The following is a 14730-nucleotide window of genomic DNA, read 5'->3' on the forward strand; positions in this document are numbered from 1 at the left end:
CATTGGCCGCGCAATACTATATTATCACATTCCTTTTCTAAAGAAAAGATTTTTTCATACCAGCTTCACTTCTGTACGCAATGAAAATGGACAAATCAATCGTATTAAAAAAATGTAAACCAACAGTAACCAATAAAAAAAAATATTCTCAATGAATACGCATTAAATGTACAACAAAGTCTATGTAAAGAATATTCTACTGTACAGAAAAGTTGTAGCTACATTTCACATGAATTAAAACATAACGGTAGTAAAAATAAAAACATTAAAAAGAGTAAACATAGAGTGGGTACCATCTTCATCAATTTCCTCCAAGTTTTCAAAGAATATTATCACTAGAGAAAATAGAAAGAACTAAAACTCTTGGCTCAGAGCAAGTTGGTAGTATACACAGTACACAGCTTTTTCTTTTTTGCAACACATGCACTCACTCACAAACTATTAAGATAACAGGCATCATTAAATAATGATCAGAACCTAATAAAAAGGAACATGGCAGTGCATTAGTATCACTTGCTGCTGGAAGAGAAGGTGATCGCAAATGTGCCAAACACAAATCCCCAAGTATACATATTAATTATGCTAATTAGCCGGAGGCAAACGCACGGTGCTGCAAAGTGACGTCATGGCACGGAAACAGTCGCCTTTACATTTAATCCGACGCAAATCGGGGTACCGCAAGTCCGATTCGGTACCGTGAAATGTCATTTCTACGTTGGGGCGGGACCGTCGTCATTTGCACGGGTTTTCGGCGCGACCGATCGTTTCGGTCACCCGTGCGCCGCGCGTACCTTGGCGACTCGTTGGAAAAAATACTAGAAAATACGCTTAAAGGAGAAGGCATTGGATAATGCATGCGTTGGTTACTTGGTACGCAATGGTCACTGTGCTCAATTTGGCCCCTCAAATGATTCGGCGACAACCCTAGTGAGGATAAGCGGGTTTGGAAAACTAATAAACGGTTGAGTGGGCCTCACAGTGGGGGTCCTGGGTTCAAATCTGGGTCGGTCCAACTTTGCATGTTCTCCCCGGGCCTGCGTGGGTTTTTTTCCGGGTACTACGGTTTCAGCTGGGATAGGTTCCAGCACCCCCGCGACCCTAGTGAGGATAAAGGGGCTCAGAAAATGAAAAAAATAAAAAATAAAAGTGAATGCGTGGTGCCTTATCAAAATGAATGCGCTTCGTTGGCTGACGCGGTGAATGTAGTTCCACGGACAAACACGGGAGGGAGCAATTTAACAAAATAATGTAATGAAAATAATGGAGGCATTTTGGTGGTGTGGCCAGAATTGTCGCTTGATTTGCTTGCGTTGAATGAAAGGACTATGGTCTATAATACAAGTTAGCGTTACTCTTATCGTACACTACATTCATAAAGCCTTTGTTCGTTCTTGCTGCCGCAATTTTCCTACCATCCCTCCCCCACATCACCCATCTCTCGCTTTCTGTTCCTTCTCTCCTTGTTTTTTTGTTTCTTTAAAAAAACGCTGAAACGTACCATCTTCTACAATTTCACTCCGTAAACTAAACTTGTTTTTGTTCTTGGTTATTAGTACCATTTCATTCTGGTGGGCTGTTAGTAGCTAAATCCTGAGTGGCAAAGTCCTCTTGCTCGCTTCCGTCTCCGTCGTCTTCCTTCGGATTTTTTCTTTTCATGTGTATTAGCGATACACAAACTGGAATGACAGGCAGTAACAAAATCAATATTTAAAAAAAGTGGTTATTGAAACAAACAAAGGGAAAAAAATGCTCCAAAAGGTTCTCTGCGTCCTTTTTGAATACTGCCAGACTTGTCCTCCCCCGTCCCCGTCGATCCCGCGTCACCCGCTGAGGCCAAGGTTTCTTCTCCGTTTTCTTTCGTTTGGTTTCCGTCTCCGCCACGGCTGTCCTTGCTTCCCCGGCAGATCACTTTTCTGTCAATCCGTCATCTTCCGTGATGCCCTGAGCTCGGAGCTCGTCCAGAACATTGTCTAGGTGTCCGGGGTCGGGGAAGCCGTGACCCGTCAGGTTGGAGCCAAATTCTGTTTTGTGGTGAACCTTCAAGAAGAAGAAGAAGAAAGGGACTATTTATTCAGCAAAATCTGACTTGATGGATCCGCCAAGGGATCAAAAGATCTTCAACTGCCCCCTACTTACCCTGTCCAGCATGTCATAATGACAATAAACACATTCAATTCAATTCAAGAACGTACCTCGTTCCATATGACCGTGTCAGATTCTCCCGTCGTGCTGGAGGTCCCAACCGAAAAGATCAACCTGCGGTCCCAAGCGACCAGGAGGAGTCTCAATACCTGAGTGAAAAATGCGCCCGTGAATCAAAAGTAGCGTGACATTATCTCCATTATTTCCAAACTATTGAGATAACTGGCCATCACGACCACCACTCAGTCCTCAGTGAGGATCAAGAGAAACGCAAAGAAGGCAACTTTGACCTTTGCCAAGGGTGCGTTTTTACACCGGAATGTTTACCTTGCGACCCTTGTCGCTGTCTGGGAGGTAGCAGTGTCTCGGGAAGCCTCTGGCCGTGAAGGGCTTTCCCGGATTCGGGTGCTCCGGTCCCTGATCAGACACCAGAAGACGACCAGATCAGAACTTGGAGGCGACTGGAGCGAACGCGACGAGGCGCTGTCTCCGTACTGGATCCTCGTTCGTACCTGAATGCCCGGCGGGATGTTGTAGATGATGCGAATGGTTTTGCAGTCGGGATGCCCCGGTAGTGAATGAGGGATGATGTGGTACTCCATCTTGCCCGCCGGTTGGTTTCCGGTCTTTACACCGTAAATGGTTTTGCAGGTGGGACATTGCAGACTGAAACAAGAGACAAACGTTTGCTAGCGATGGAAATAGGAGTTTACACAATAACAGCAAAGCTCAAATTGGTTGAAGACGCTCATCTGTTTCCATTTTCTGTTAAAAGGACACTTTATTTTTTTGTTTTAGCTATACCATTTTGTTAAGATGAAAAGTTACTTTGAACAAAATGTGATTTGCATCATATTAGCTATAGCGTGGCCTACTAAAGTATTTTAAAACTTGTCATTAATCGTTCAAACGCAGCAATCAAAAACCTTGATCAGTATACGATGTGCTACTAAATTGTTGACAGTTTCTTCCTAAGCCCCAAGATTGGTGATATAGTTTGCTATTTAGACATTCATAAATTCTTCATTTACCGCCCCATGTTATAGTCTCATTTACATTGGTAATGTATGAGACGAGATTTGTGCAAAACCAAATAAAAGTCTACTTGCTAGACTACCGTTAAAAAGAATATTTGTTCCGACCCACCTGCCGTCCTTGTTGCCATTATTATACATGGCCACCAGACACTGGAAATGGTACTGGTGCCCACACTGTGCCAGTCGCCCGACAGATTCGGCTCTGGAGACGGGTCCCACCCCTGGACCTTTGTAGCCAGAAGGCCCCCCCAACGGCTCCATACAGATGGTGCAATCCTGGAAGAGGAAGCGCCAAGAACTGAAATGTGGACCCTTTGCGGCCGATCTTTTTCCACCCATCTGCTCGGTCCGAAAGCCTCACCTCATCTGGTGGACTCTTGACTTTTTGCAGGTACTTTTTGACCACATCCTCGGGAGTCTTACCTGGGGAGGTAATGACGTTAGCACGTTAGCTTAGGACAGATGATTGCCTACTGAAGGTTTGCTTTGGAATCCACTTCGAACCTTTGCGAGCCTGCTTCTTGGTGGTCTTTCTGCAGCAATGGCCGAAACCCGGCACCGGTTTGATGTCGCTCTTGCTGACGGGCGGAGGGTGGAGGACCAGCTTGGGAGGCCTGGTGAGACACACGGGCAGGGCGGCAGCACTCATCAGAATGCCCGTGATCCCTGAAATCAAATGGAGGAACAAGCGTCATAAATGACATACTGCAATTTGGATGAAAATGAGCAAATATCGCATTTAAAAATTCAAAAAAATTTAAAGATGACCTGCCAGTGCCGGGTGAACGGGACTGGCTCCGTTGAGATTCTTCACGGGCACAGTGGGCACGCTGCACAAGAGACAAATTCATTCTTTACGACAGTTGTTTTCAGTGTCTAACTGTCTATTTTAATCGCGCTAACGGTTCAAGCATCAGAACCAAAAACAATCGAGATACTCACTCCGACAAACAGATGACTGTCATTTTCCCAAGGACAGTAAAATATTAAAAAAAGCAAACGCTGAAGATAAGAGCAGGCCAATAAAAAACGTCCCAAGTGAAAAAGACAATGGCCCGATCCCGATTTTGGTCACTGGCGATATCAAACCTGAGAGGCTTTGAAGGGCCACTAAGCCTACGGATGATTGCGGAGGGCCATTTGTACATGCGCCGCAAAGCTAATCCAGGGATTTTCCATTTGCTCAAAGACGGACGTCATCGAGCCGCTCTCGGGGGATTACCTGCTTGGTCACAAAGCCAATCATCTCTCACAGACGTGTCAAATCCGCAAGCTTTTGTTATGCGCAAATATACCCTCGGTATTTACATTCTCATCTCATGAGCAAAACATGACGTCCTGCGCTACTACGTCCCCTAAATGCGACGACGAATCAAGATTGACATTCCTCGTGACAATGAGCACTCATTTTTGTACAGTAATCCCTCGAATATCGTGGTTAAGGTGGACCAGACATGGCCGCGATCATCGAAAAATCGCAAAGGAGGGTCACCCATATTCTAACTTTTTTCCCCCCCTTAAGTGCTGAGTTCTAGTAACAAGTGTGGATTCCGCTTATCACTTTCAGCGTGGATTTTCATCCCCCAAAAATAAAAAAATATTGTTTATTTATTTTCAATAATTAATAGCGGGGGAAAAAAATCGCAAAGTAATGAATTCGCGATAAGTGAAGACGCAAAATCGAGGGATTACTGTATATAGTTTGATATTAGACAACTCGCGCAAAAAATACCCGATTTTCTCGCATCTTAGCCACCTCCGCGTATAAGCCGCACTCTTAAAATTGCCTTAAAATCGTTGAATTTGACAATTTCTCGCGTAAAAGTCCCCCCCCGATTCACCATTTTCACCTCCATATTCATGGTTTTAATAAGGAGTACAAATGTGTTACTTTAAAGGTATTTCTGAGACACTGTATGAATCGAAAGGATCTGATTCAGTTATTTTTTTAGCGACAAATACCGAGTACATGCGAGAAAATACGGTAAGCAGGAAAACAATCCTAAACAAAAAAGTGTGCCGATGATCTGTTGTTTCCTATCGGCAAAAGCCTTTGTGCATTTGTGCACAAAGCTTATTTACCTTGACCTACGTTACGTATCTTAGTGACTCATTTTCGCGTACGTGAATGACTCACTACGACACACGCGTGCACGTGGAGAGGACTATAATTACACGCGTAAATCACATGCTAGTATTATCGGCCGTTACGAGGCATTGCGCAATATTCTGCAGCCAATCGCAGGCAGGCCCACGACGAGGTTTACTAAATGAACCTGAAAAGTGGCAGCTATTTCCAAAATGTCACACCAAATATTTCGTGTGTCCAAAAGTGCATCATCGTTTATGGTCCTGTCTAAGATTCGTTGAACATACTCTCATTTGATTGGCTAAAATAAGTAATGGGTTTCCAACGGGTCTGACAATGACTATTTTGCCTGTTTTATTATTCCAGTTTTTTTTTTTTAAAGAAAAATGACTTGAGTGCTTTCACGCTTAACTCATCAAGATTCTCTCTGCTGGGATGCATAAATAAAGGTCATTTTTCGTGCTTTTACGTTAACAAAGATTGCACATTTGACTGACGTAGCCAAACATAGAAGCACAAACGAAAATCCCATTTAAAAAAAACGGAAAATACGATGTTGGGGAACTTAAAAACAAAAGGGCTGAAGATCTGTCCCATGTTTTGTAAAAGTGGGTTCATCCAATAGGGAAAAAAAGGGTGAAATTGGCAAGACTGAGTTAGAAGGACTACATAAAGAAACATGAAAAAAAGGGGGGTGATGTAGCTTTTACTGAATGGCGCTTGACCCCGAGTCAAAAGACACCACTCCCCCATCTTTCTCTCTGGAACTTCCACAATCCCCGTGTCCTACTCCCTCGGGCCCAGATGGACATCAGCTGGACTGATTTCGATTCCAAACAATAACAAACTCCTCCACATTTCCAAACTAGAATTCAACTAGCAGCACTTTAACACTGGCTGAATACCCCAGTGATCAATTCATTGTAAGCTGTCAAGTGAAAGTATTTGTTATTGATGCAAAAAAGCTCATTTTCAAAAACAACCCTTTTTTGTTCTTTCACACAAAATTAGGACACGGATCATTTTTTTGAAAGGGTGGAATTTGTCGTTTTTTTGAGGACAGTGGAACAAATGACGGAATTTACATATAAAGTACTAGTCTACTTACGAAATATTGAAGTTAGAAAAAAAAGTTCTGGAAACGATTAACTTCGTAAGTAGAGGTATGACTGTATAATTTCGAATGAAGACACTAGGTGGTGAGCATATGGCGGCGGTCTGCGCGACAAAATACTTTCGTCTGCTTCCCAGAACGCGGAACGGTAGCAAAAGCTAACATTCCTCACTCGGTCTCCCGTGAGGACGGTCAATATTGACGCTTCCCACAGGAGACGTGGACACGGGCGCAATAAAGGCGTTAGCCTAACGTCTCCCTGTCGATGCTTTGCGTCACGTGACCGTCTCTTCGCTGACTCGTTTCTTTGTTTTAAAACTCTCACCCCGTCTTGGGGGCTGTCTGGGTGGGACCAGTCTAAGATGGGGACACGCACTGGTTTGGCAGAGGCGCCATAGACAATAGCGTCTAGTCCATATTCAGACACAAAAGATCAAAATTCGCCGAACAAAGGGCCTCCACGATTTACTTTCTCGGGCCGCACAAAGTGATGAAAGTGATGCGGCGGCGGGCCAGATTTGGCCCCCGGGCCGCCACTTTGATACACCTGTACTCTAGCATCTTATCCCCACAAAACCGAACTGGTGGAGGTTGGAAGGGGTAGAATTATTGCAGTGGGTGGCAGCAGATGAGAAGCCTCCATGTATAAAAAATCATGAGACAAAGCAGGGAAAGGATCGGAGGAGGGGGGGTGCCGTAGCAAAGACTCGGCATTGTGCTGCTAATGTGGCCCAGGCTTGTGTGATGCAACAAAGGTTTCTGTGGAGACCAACAATGTGGCTTCGAGGGGCCCAGAAGGGACGGAATGGCGGAAAGAAGGTGAGGAATCACGGACGAGAAAATGGCAAAAATACTTCATTTCCAAATTTGGTTTAAAGACTAAATGTGATTATCAAAACCAAAGCCCTATAATCAGGGGTGTCAAACTCGGGTTGGTTCGCGGGCCGCATTAACGTCAACGCCATTTTATGTGGGCCGGACCATTTTAGATCTAATATCTAGATTTTTTTTATTTTTTTAAAATTGGATTAAAAGAACTGGATCAAAAGCCCTAAATAGTCCGTTTTTATAGATCTAAAGCATTGTTTATTTGAGCTTTTTTTTCTTAGTCATGGAAAATGTCTTTTAATCATGTTTTTTTTTTATTTCAAATGGAAACAAAATATTTTTTTAAGTGGAAAACGGAAAATATTTGTATATTTATTTTTAGATTTTACAAAATGTTTTTTGAACTAAAAACACAAAAGAAAACAATGATTGATTTTAAAAAGCGGAAAATCAGGAAATGTAATGTACATCTATCATCATTTGAATATGATCCTAAAATAGAAACTCATGATTTACTTTCTCGGGCCGCACAAAATGATGCAGCGGGCCAGATTTGGCCCCCAGGCCACCACTTTGACACCTGTGCCCTATATTTTCCCCAAAATATGCCACACGTTGAATGAACACAATGGTCGATTCCGCACAAGTACTACAGGTAATGGTAGTTTTAGTAAACAGTTCTGGAGTTGAAAGGTTATCTTTACTCACCCCGATGCAATCAGCGCTCTGGATTGGGCCATGGCGATCCTCTGCAACGCCGGTCGACTCAGTCCGGCCAGGCTGGACCTCTGCGGCAGCGGAGCGTGGCACATTTTGGACGCCGACGACGGCACGCGTTGCGGCTTCATCACGGCCGGCGACGGAGACGGCGCGGGGGACGGAGGCCCGGTCACGCCGCCGGCCGGGGTGACCAACGTGGCGGTCGGCACCGGCTCGTGCCTGGCCGCCACGGACGGAGGGTTGGCGCCGGCGCCGGACGACGACGGCGGCTGAGGGGGCGGGAGCGACGGGGGCGGCGGCCTGGAGGCCGGCGAGATGGCCAGGGCGGAGGTCCCCGACGTGAGGGCGGCCAGCGACTGCGCGAACAGTTGGGCGTTTCTCCTCGGGGAGGCCGTGTTTTTGGAGATGGCCAGGCCGTGCGGCAGCGTCTGGTAGGCGTTGCAATTGGACGTCAGGTTCTGTCCTCTCCCCAGCGTGGCCGATTTCGGAGCGATGGGGGGTTTCGGGGCGCCGGCCATCATGGTCTTGGGCCGCTGGATGGTTAGCGAGCGTCTGCTCAGAGTCTGCGTGCCGGCTCCTCCCGTGTTGGTCTTCACGCTGAAGACCAGCATGCACTGCTGGCAGTTGCAAGGCTGGCCCAGCACGGCGGTCACCAGGCCCCCGTTGGGGTAGACGGCGCTTCCGCTTCCCGTGCCGGCCCCCGAGACGCCGACGCCCAGCAGGGCGCCCGTCAATCCCCCGCCCGGCCCACCCTTCGGGAACGGGAGAGGCCCGGAAACCAGCGGGTAGGCCACGTCGGCCCGTCGCTGAATTCTTCGACACCTCTGGCTCTGTCTGTTCACCTATGGGAATTTTTTTGGGGGAAAATGGCGCGTTTATTCCCGAGGTAGGAGAAGACAAAAAAGAGGCGGGCGGGCAAACGAACCTGCGTCATGGTCTGAAAATCAATGAGGTAGCAGAAGCCCAGGGCTGTCAGGTCCAGGCAGGCTTGCGGGCGAGCGTGCGCGTTCTCGATGGCGATGGCCACCTCCACGTCGTACGGCGTCCACGAACCTCCGTCGTTTTCCCACTCCCACTGCCAGCCTTGTCCCGGGGCCGACGAGGGCTCGTAAAAACATCTCCTCACGGGGCGAATAGTTCCTGCGAACAAAACCAAAGCAATTTTATTGCTTTTATAGGCAGAGCACAGAATGTTCACCTTTGAAATTGCGAAAAAAAATATATAAATAATGTGAAATAATAATAATCCCTCGAATATTGCGGTTAATGTAGAACAGGGGTGTCAGACTCGGGTTGGTTCGCGGGCCGCTTTAACGTCAACTTGATTTCATGTGGGCCGGACCATTTTAGATATAATATTTAGATTTTTTTAAATAAATGGATTAAAAGAACTGTATTAAAAGCCCTGAATATTCAGTTTTTTATAGATGTTTATTTGAGCTTTTTTAAATATATATTTAGATTTTACAAAATGATTTTTGAACTAAAAACACAGAAAAAAATGATTAAAAAATTACAATTATTGATTTAAAAGGAGGAAAATCAGAAAACTTAATGTACATCTAATACTAATAATAATAATCGGACATGGGCCCTGTCGTCATCATCAACAATAAAAGCCTAATTGTCATCACACCCAGAAACTGAGTATGATGAAATTGGTAAATTTACTCTTCATACTCTTCATTTGATCCTAAAACAGAAAGTCAGCACTCATCATTTACTTTCCCGGGCCGCAAAAAATGATGCGGCGGGCCAGATTTAGCCCCCGGGCCGCCACTTTGCAACATGATGTTGACCAAACATGGCCGCAAAAATTGAAAATTCGCCAAGCATGGTCGCCACTATTATAGCTACTATTGCTAATATTTCATTGCTGAGTCCTAGTAGCAAGAGTGGCTTCCGCTTATGAGTTTCAGCGTGGATTTTGACATTTTTATGAACTTGCCACTCCTGCCCAAAAATGTAATGCTCCATATTTGGGATATTTTGGGAAGTGTTTTAGCGCTTTATGTGGAAAAGGATATTTTTCCATTTCCTATTTTTTGATAAAAAGGCAGTTTTACTTTTTGTCTTTGGGTCCCTGACAAAAAAATCTGACTTCTAGAAGAATCTGACTCTCCCTGTTAGCTTTTGGTAGCCTGTGTTACTAGCGTTGCCCTCCCCCAGCCAGCCAGCCAGCCTATCTAGTGTCTCTCTCCTTCTTTGACCTTATTGCCCCGTGGCTTTGTGGGGGTCTGAGAAAGTGTCTCCTTCAGCAGGGCCAGCTGGAGCTACATACTGCTCAAACAACACCAGTGCCCCAAAAAACACTCCTGAAATGAACTAACCAAAATAAAACTCATAAAGCAGGACTACGATCACATTTTCTCACATATTAGCTGCCTCCGCGTATAAGCCGTCACCCTTAAAATTGCCTTAAAATGGTTAAATTTGACAATTTCTCTCGTACAAGACGACCCGATTCACCACTTTCACCTCCATATTCATGGCTTTCATAGGGAGTACAAATGTGTTACTTTGAAGGGAAAATCTTAATAAAAAATCATCCAACGGGCTATTTCTGAGATTCTGTATGAATCGAAAGGATCGTCTGCTGGATTGCACATTAAAAGTATGTTAAAAGTACATCGACAAATTCAAAAAGGAAGTCACGTGAGCAGTACAACCAGGAAGTGTGTCCGTTTATTGTCATTATACAAGTATAATGAGATTTAAAATGTGTCATCCCTCGGTAAGAAGGCGGCGCGAGAGCGAGCAATGGCAGGCAGAATTTTTCCACATTTTATGCAAGATACGCTTCTTTTCTCCTTGAATTTCATTCATAGACGTCAGAATAAATGTTGTTAAGCGTTTTATCTATTGATTTTCTCTCTACTTTGAAATAAATGACTGTATCGGCCGCATTGTCTTGCGTTAGCGTTTCGCGCATGGCAAGTCTAATGATTGGTTGTCCCCCGTCTCTGTGTGCCCTGTGATTGGCTGGCCACCAATTTATGGTGTCCCCCCGCTAGGCTCCAGCACCCTCCACGATATTCGGTCCAGAAAATGAATGATTGAATTCCCTAATTGTCATAATTCCTTGCAACCAATCAGGAGTGAGCAACGAGCTGTTGCATTTTACTTTTTCAAAGTGAAAACTGGAAGATAACAGTTGAAACATTTTGAGGTTAGGAATGCGGCATACCTGGCCAAATATCCGTATATCGGATTCGTTAAAGCATAATGACGGATGTCACAGTGGTACCCACAACGGTAATCTTATTATACTTGAAAAATGACAATAAAAACATTCAATTCAACGGTAAAGCGCTCGGCAAAAAAACGGATACTGGCTAACGCCATAGGAATGAGCAGAAAGTGTTTGTCTAGTCCCTATTTACATTTTTTTGTTGCTGGTCAAGAAAAATAGTGACTTATTCAGACTGTATTCATATTTAATATCTTTATTTAAAAAAATGTTCTCAGCTTTCCAAGAATGAGCAATTAAATAAACATTACCCCTTCTCCCGAATGAAAAGTCAAGAGGCAATATGATTATTTGGAGGAAAATAAGGATGAGCCAGAGTTTTGTGGTATAATTTGAAGCATTCTTTCCTCTTAATGTTTTCATCATTTGCTCTCAGGACTAGTACAGGGCCTCCAAAATGCATTTTACATTTGAAAATACCCTCCATATATTCAATTACCTGTGTCTTGTCTGAACTGGTGCATGGACTGGAGATCAATGATGTACGGGGAGAGGCGAGTGTCCACCTGGCCGAGGACGACGCTCCCTCCGCGGATATCCCCCGTCCGAATGGCCGCCTCGATTTGATGCGAGACGGCCGGGCTGTAGGGCCGCCAGCGACCGTGCTCATTCAGCCATTCCCACACCACCACAGCAGAGGCGACGAGCATGTTGTTATTGTTGGCCCTGCCAAAAAATAAACACCAAAATGTTGTTAAATGAACCGCGTCGAAGACGACGACGGCGACAACAAGCTAATAGCCACTTTCGACGCACAGACGGCGGCTAGCCTTACATGAATTCGCCGCAGAGCTAACGCCAAGAGAAAGCGGAGCATTCCTCTACAAGTAGCCCGTTTCCTCGGCCGGCCATTGGGAAAAGAAAATATCCAGCCGCGAAAAGCGACAACAAAGACCGTCCGACATTGACGACGCTTTTTTTTGGCTAGTTGGCTAGCAACCCCGATAGACACGCCGATAGAATCTCGGAAGAAACGTTGACTTCGACAAGAGGCCTTTAAACATCTTCTGCTGGTCAGTCGTGTCCACGGAAGGGATGTGTTGATGCGGGAAAAGCATGAAAGGCGACGTTTTGGGACGTCGAAAAAGCAAACCAAGCTAGCCTAAAAACAGAGTTCCCAATTCAAATCCAACGGGGGGCATATATGGCGATCGCTAGTGTTTTTTTTCATCCTTTTTTTGGGGCGTAGCTGGAGAGAAAAGTAGCAGCAGGTCGCCACCGAAACCCAAATCCAGTTGTAGCGACTGTAGCGACTCTCCTCCTCGGGTGCAACCCGGATTCGAGAACAGGTTCCACGGGTGCCTTGACACAAGATGACGACCAAGTTTGCTTTGCTAAATCCATACGTAAAATAACAACCCAGTCGTCGGGGTAAATAACATCATTACGATTGATCTTACGGGAACATATGCTTCAGCCTTTTACGAGGCATTCATATGACTATTTGGCTGCCATTGACGGCGAAGGACGTCCAATCTATTTGGACGAGGAGAGTTTGGCAGCATTCCCACGCCAGATTGGACGTGCATGGCCGTTGAAAGATTGGAAGTTCTCCCAATTTAAATTTATTGGGGTTCTATCGTTTTCAATGGGGGTTAGTTGAATATTATGAATATTTCAGCAACACGCTTATTTATTTATATATTTATTCATGTATTTATTTATTAACCCATTTATTACCTATCTATTTATGTCTAAAATGCCTTTCCTATTTCTGCATCCTCACCCCCTTGCTACTGTGACAACGAAATTTACCGAATACGGGATGAATAAAGTTATCCAATCCAATCCAATCCAATTATGGATTTAAAATAACAACAGAAAAACTTATTGAGGACCATAACAAGAGTGTATTTGTTTGCATTTGTTGAAAAATGCCTATACCATGTTGGAGGGATGGCTAAAACACTATTGTTATTCTTCTGTCATTTGAAGATGTATTAGAATGGCATATTCTCAAAACGGTCGAGTAATTATTGAATTGAAATAACTACTACTCTGTTGTCACAATTAAATTTGGAAACTGTGTTCTGGCGATTTTTACGCATCTTTCATTGAAGGCTTATTTTTTAAATACCTATATTTGCCTGAGGGTTAATTCCATTCATTAATTGAGGACTTATTGTTGCCTGGTGGTTCGAGTTAGCCAGTAGAGGGCACTCTGCACACCCTGGTTAGCCCTTTTAATTTAAAAAAATATATCTATACTTAACTCAAAAAGCTCTTACACAATATTTAATCACACCGTCATACCTGCAGATGTTAACTTGACTTACTCGCTGATATGATCTCCCGGGTCCACCATCCAAGACCCTCGGATAACTCAGCTTTTCATCCGGCAACTACTAATAGTATACACTCTCTTGTGTCCATTCTTCTGCCTCCACCATGGCTCCCCTCGCTTCCACGGAGCCTGGAACAAAGCCAGGCTGGTCCTTCTTGGTCAAAACAAAATGAGGACCCGGGCAGCAATCACATCCAATAGACGTCCAGTTAAAAGCAACGAACAGAAACCAATCATTCTAAAGAAAATGAATCCAATCCCTCATGTTTGCTTGGTTTGGTGTCCAACTTTACTCTGAAAGGGGGAGATCAAGTGTGAGGAGAGGAAGGAATAAGCAAGTGACTGGAGAGTTCCCCCCTCCTGCCAATCAGCACCGAGCATTCCAAAGCAAACCAGTACGGGGTGTTTTATCATTTGCATTGTCTGGCTGGTTACATGATCACATTTGTTTAGCATTGTTTTCATAACATATTTTAATTGACAACAGTTAACTGCATTTGGTTACGAAATATGCCCGCAGTTTTGTCAGCGCTTGTCACCATCTGATGGATGTAATGATTATTACACTTAGAAGATGGAGTCAACAAGACGTCTTTACTGAAAGAAGACTCATTATTTAAGAGTTAAATTTTTCTCCAAGATTTGTAGTGTATTGGGTTTTGTGTGACTTGTCCAGGCACATTTATATTGCAACTTCTCGACAATCTCGTTAAATGGGCTCCATAGCTCAGGGGTTAGAGCACTGGTCTTGTAAACCAGGGGTCGCGAGTTCAAATCTCGCTGGGGCCTCAAAGATTTTCTTTTTGGATGATTGTTTAGTGAAATAAAATTCAAACGATTTCAATTACATTCAATGATCTTGAAATCGCTTAAGGTAATTTGTGATCTGAACACGATAAAGGTATTTAAATGACAGAACAAAACTGCATAAAGGTATTTAATTGACAGAATAAAACTGAATAAATATACAGACTATATGATCACCTTTGTCAGGATTACGTTGTACATTCGTTAACACGTAAAACTCCTCCCTTTAACGTTATAGTGTCTTCAAAACAAAGCAAACGATTCTGTTCTTCACGTCAAAATCCTACCGAACAAGTAAAACTGTGTCAATGTTTGAATTATTATTTACATTTGGGACAACTCAAAGCAGAGCCCGGATAGCTCAGTCGGTAGAGCATCAGACTTTTAATCTGAGGGTTCAGGGTTCAAGTCCCTGTTCGGGCGCATGTTTTTGCTGTACTTTCTCAGTAATATACTAAA

The 14730-nt window shown here is 44.2% G+C and overlaps 1 protein-coding gene and 2 non-coding genes across 5 annotated transcripts; 2 read left to right on the forward strand and 1 right to left on the reverse strand.

The window, feature by feature from the left end:
• Positions 1 to 1809: 1809 nt before the first annotated feature.
• Positions 1810 to 13758, reverse strand: LOC144077556 (E3 ubiquitin-protein ligase DTX4-like). 3 transcript variants are annotated; one of them, XM_077605397.1, is made up of 12 exons: positions 13457 to 13758; positions 11620 to 11846; positions 8856 to 9070; positions 7919 to 8772; positions 3948 to 4009; positions 3684 to 3845; positions 3541 to 3602; positions 3289 to 3455; positions 2655 to 2808; positions 2470 to 2559; positions 2193 to 2291; positions 1810 to 2037 (listed from the first exon to the last, which is right to left on the reverse strand). In XM_077605397.1, exons 1-12 carry the CDS (start codon positions 13483 to 13485, stop codon positions 1906 to 1908), a joined length of 2253 nt encoding a protein of 750 aa, XP_077461523.1. In that variant the 5' UTR covers positions 13486 to 13758; the 3' UTR covers positions 1810 to 1905. The 3 variants fall into 3 exon arrangements, with proteins under 3 accessions (XP_077461523.1, XP_077461525.1, XP_077461524.1); XM_077605399.1 differs by having other exon boundaries at positions 13434 to 13758; XM_077605398.1 differs by lacking the exon at positions 13457 to 13758 and adding an exon at positions 11956 to 12533.
• Positions 13759 to 14180: 422 nt separating this feature from the next.
• Positions 14181 to 14253, forward strand: trnat-ugu (transfer RNA threonine (anticodon UGU)). The gene has a single exon. It is a non-coding gene; the product is annotated as a tRNA-Thr (tRNA).
• Positions 14254 to 14621: 368 nt separating this feature from the next.
• On the forward strand, positions 14622 to 14694 carry trnak-uuu (transfer RNA lysine (anticodon UUU)). Its single transcript has one exon. It is a non-coding gene; the product is annotated as a tRNA-Lys (tRNA).
• The last annotated feature ends 36 nt before the right edge of the window (positions 14695 to 14730 follow it).

The sequence above is a fragment of the Stigmatopora argus genome, chromosome 7 (genome assembly GCF_051989625.1).
Source record: "Stigmatopora argus isolate UIUO_Sarg chromosome 7, RoL_Sarg_1.0, whole genome shotgun sequence".
NCBI lineage: Eukaryota > Metazoa > Chordata > Actinopteri > Syngnathiformes > Syngnathidae > Stigmatopora > Stigmatopora argus.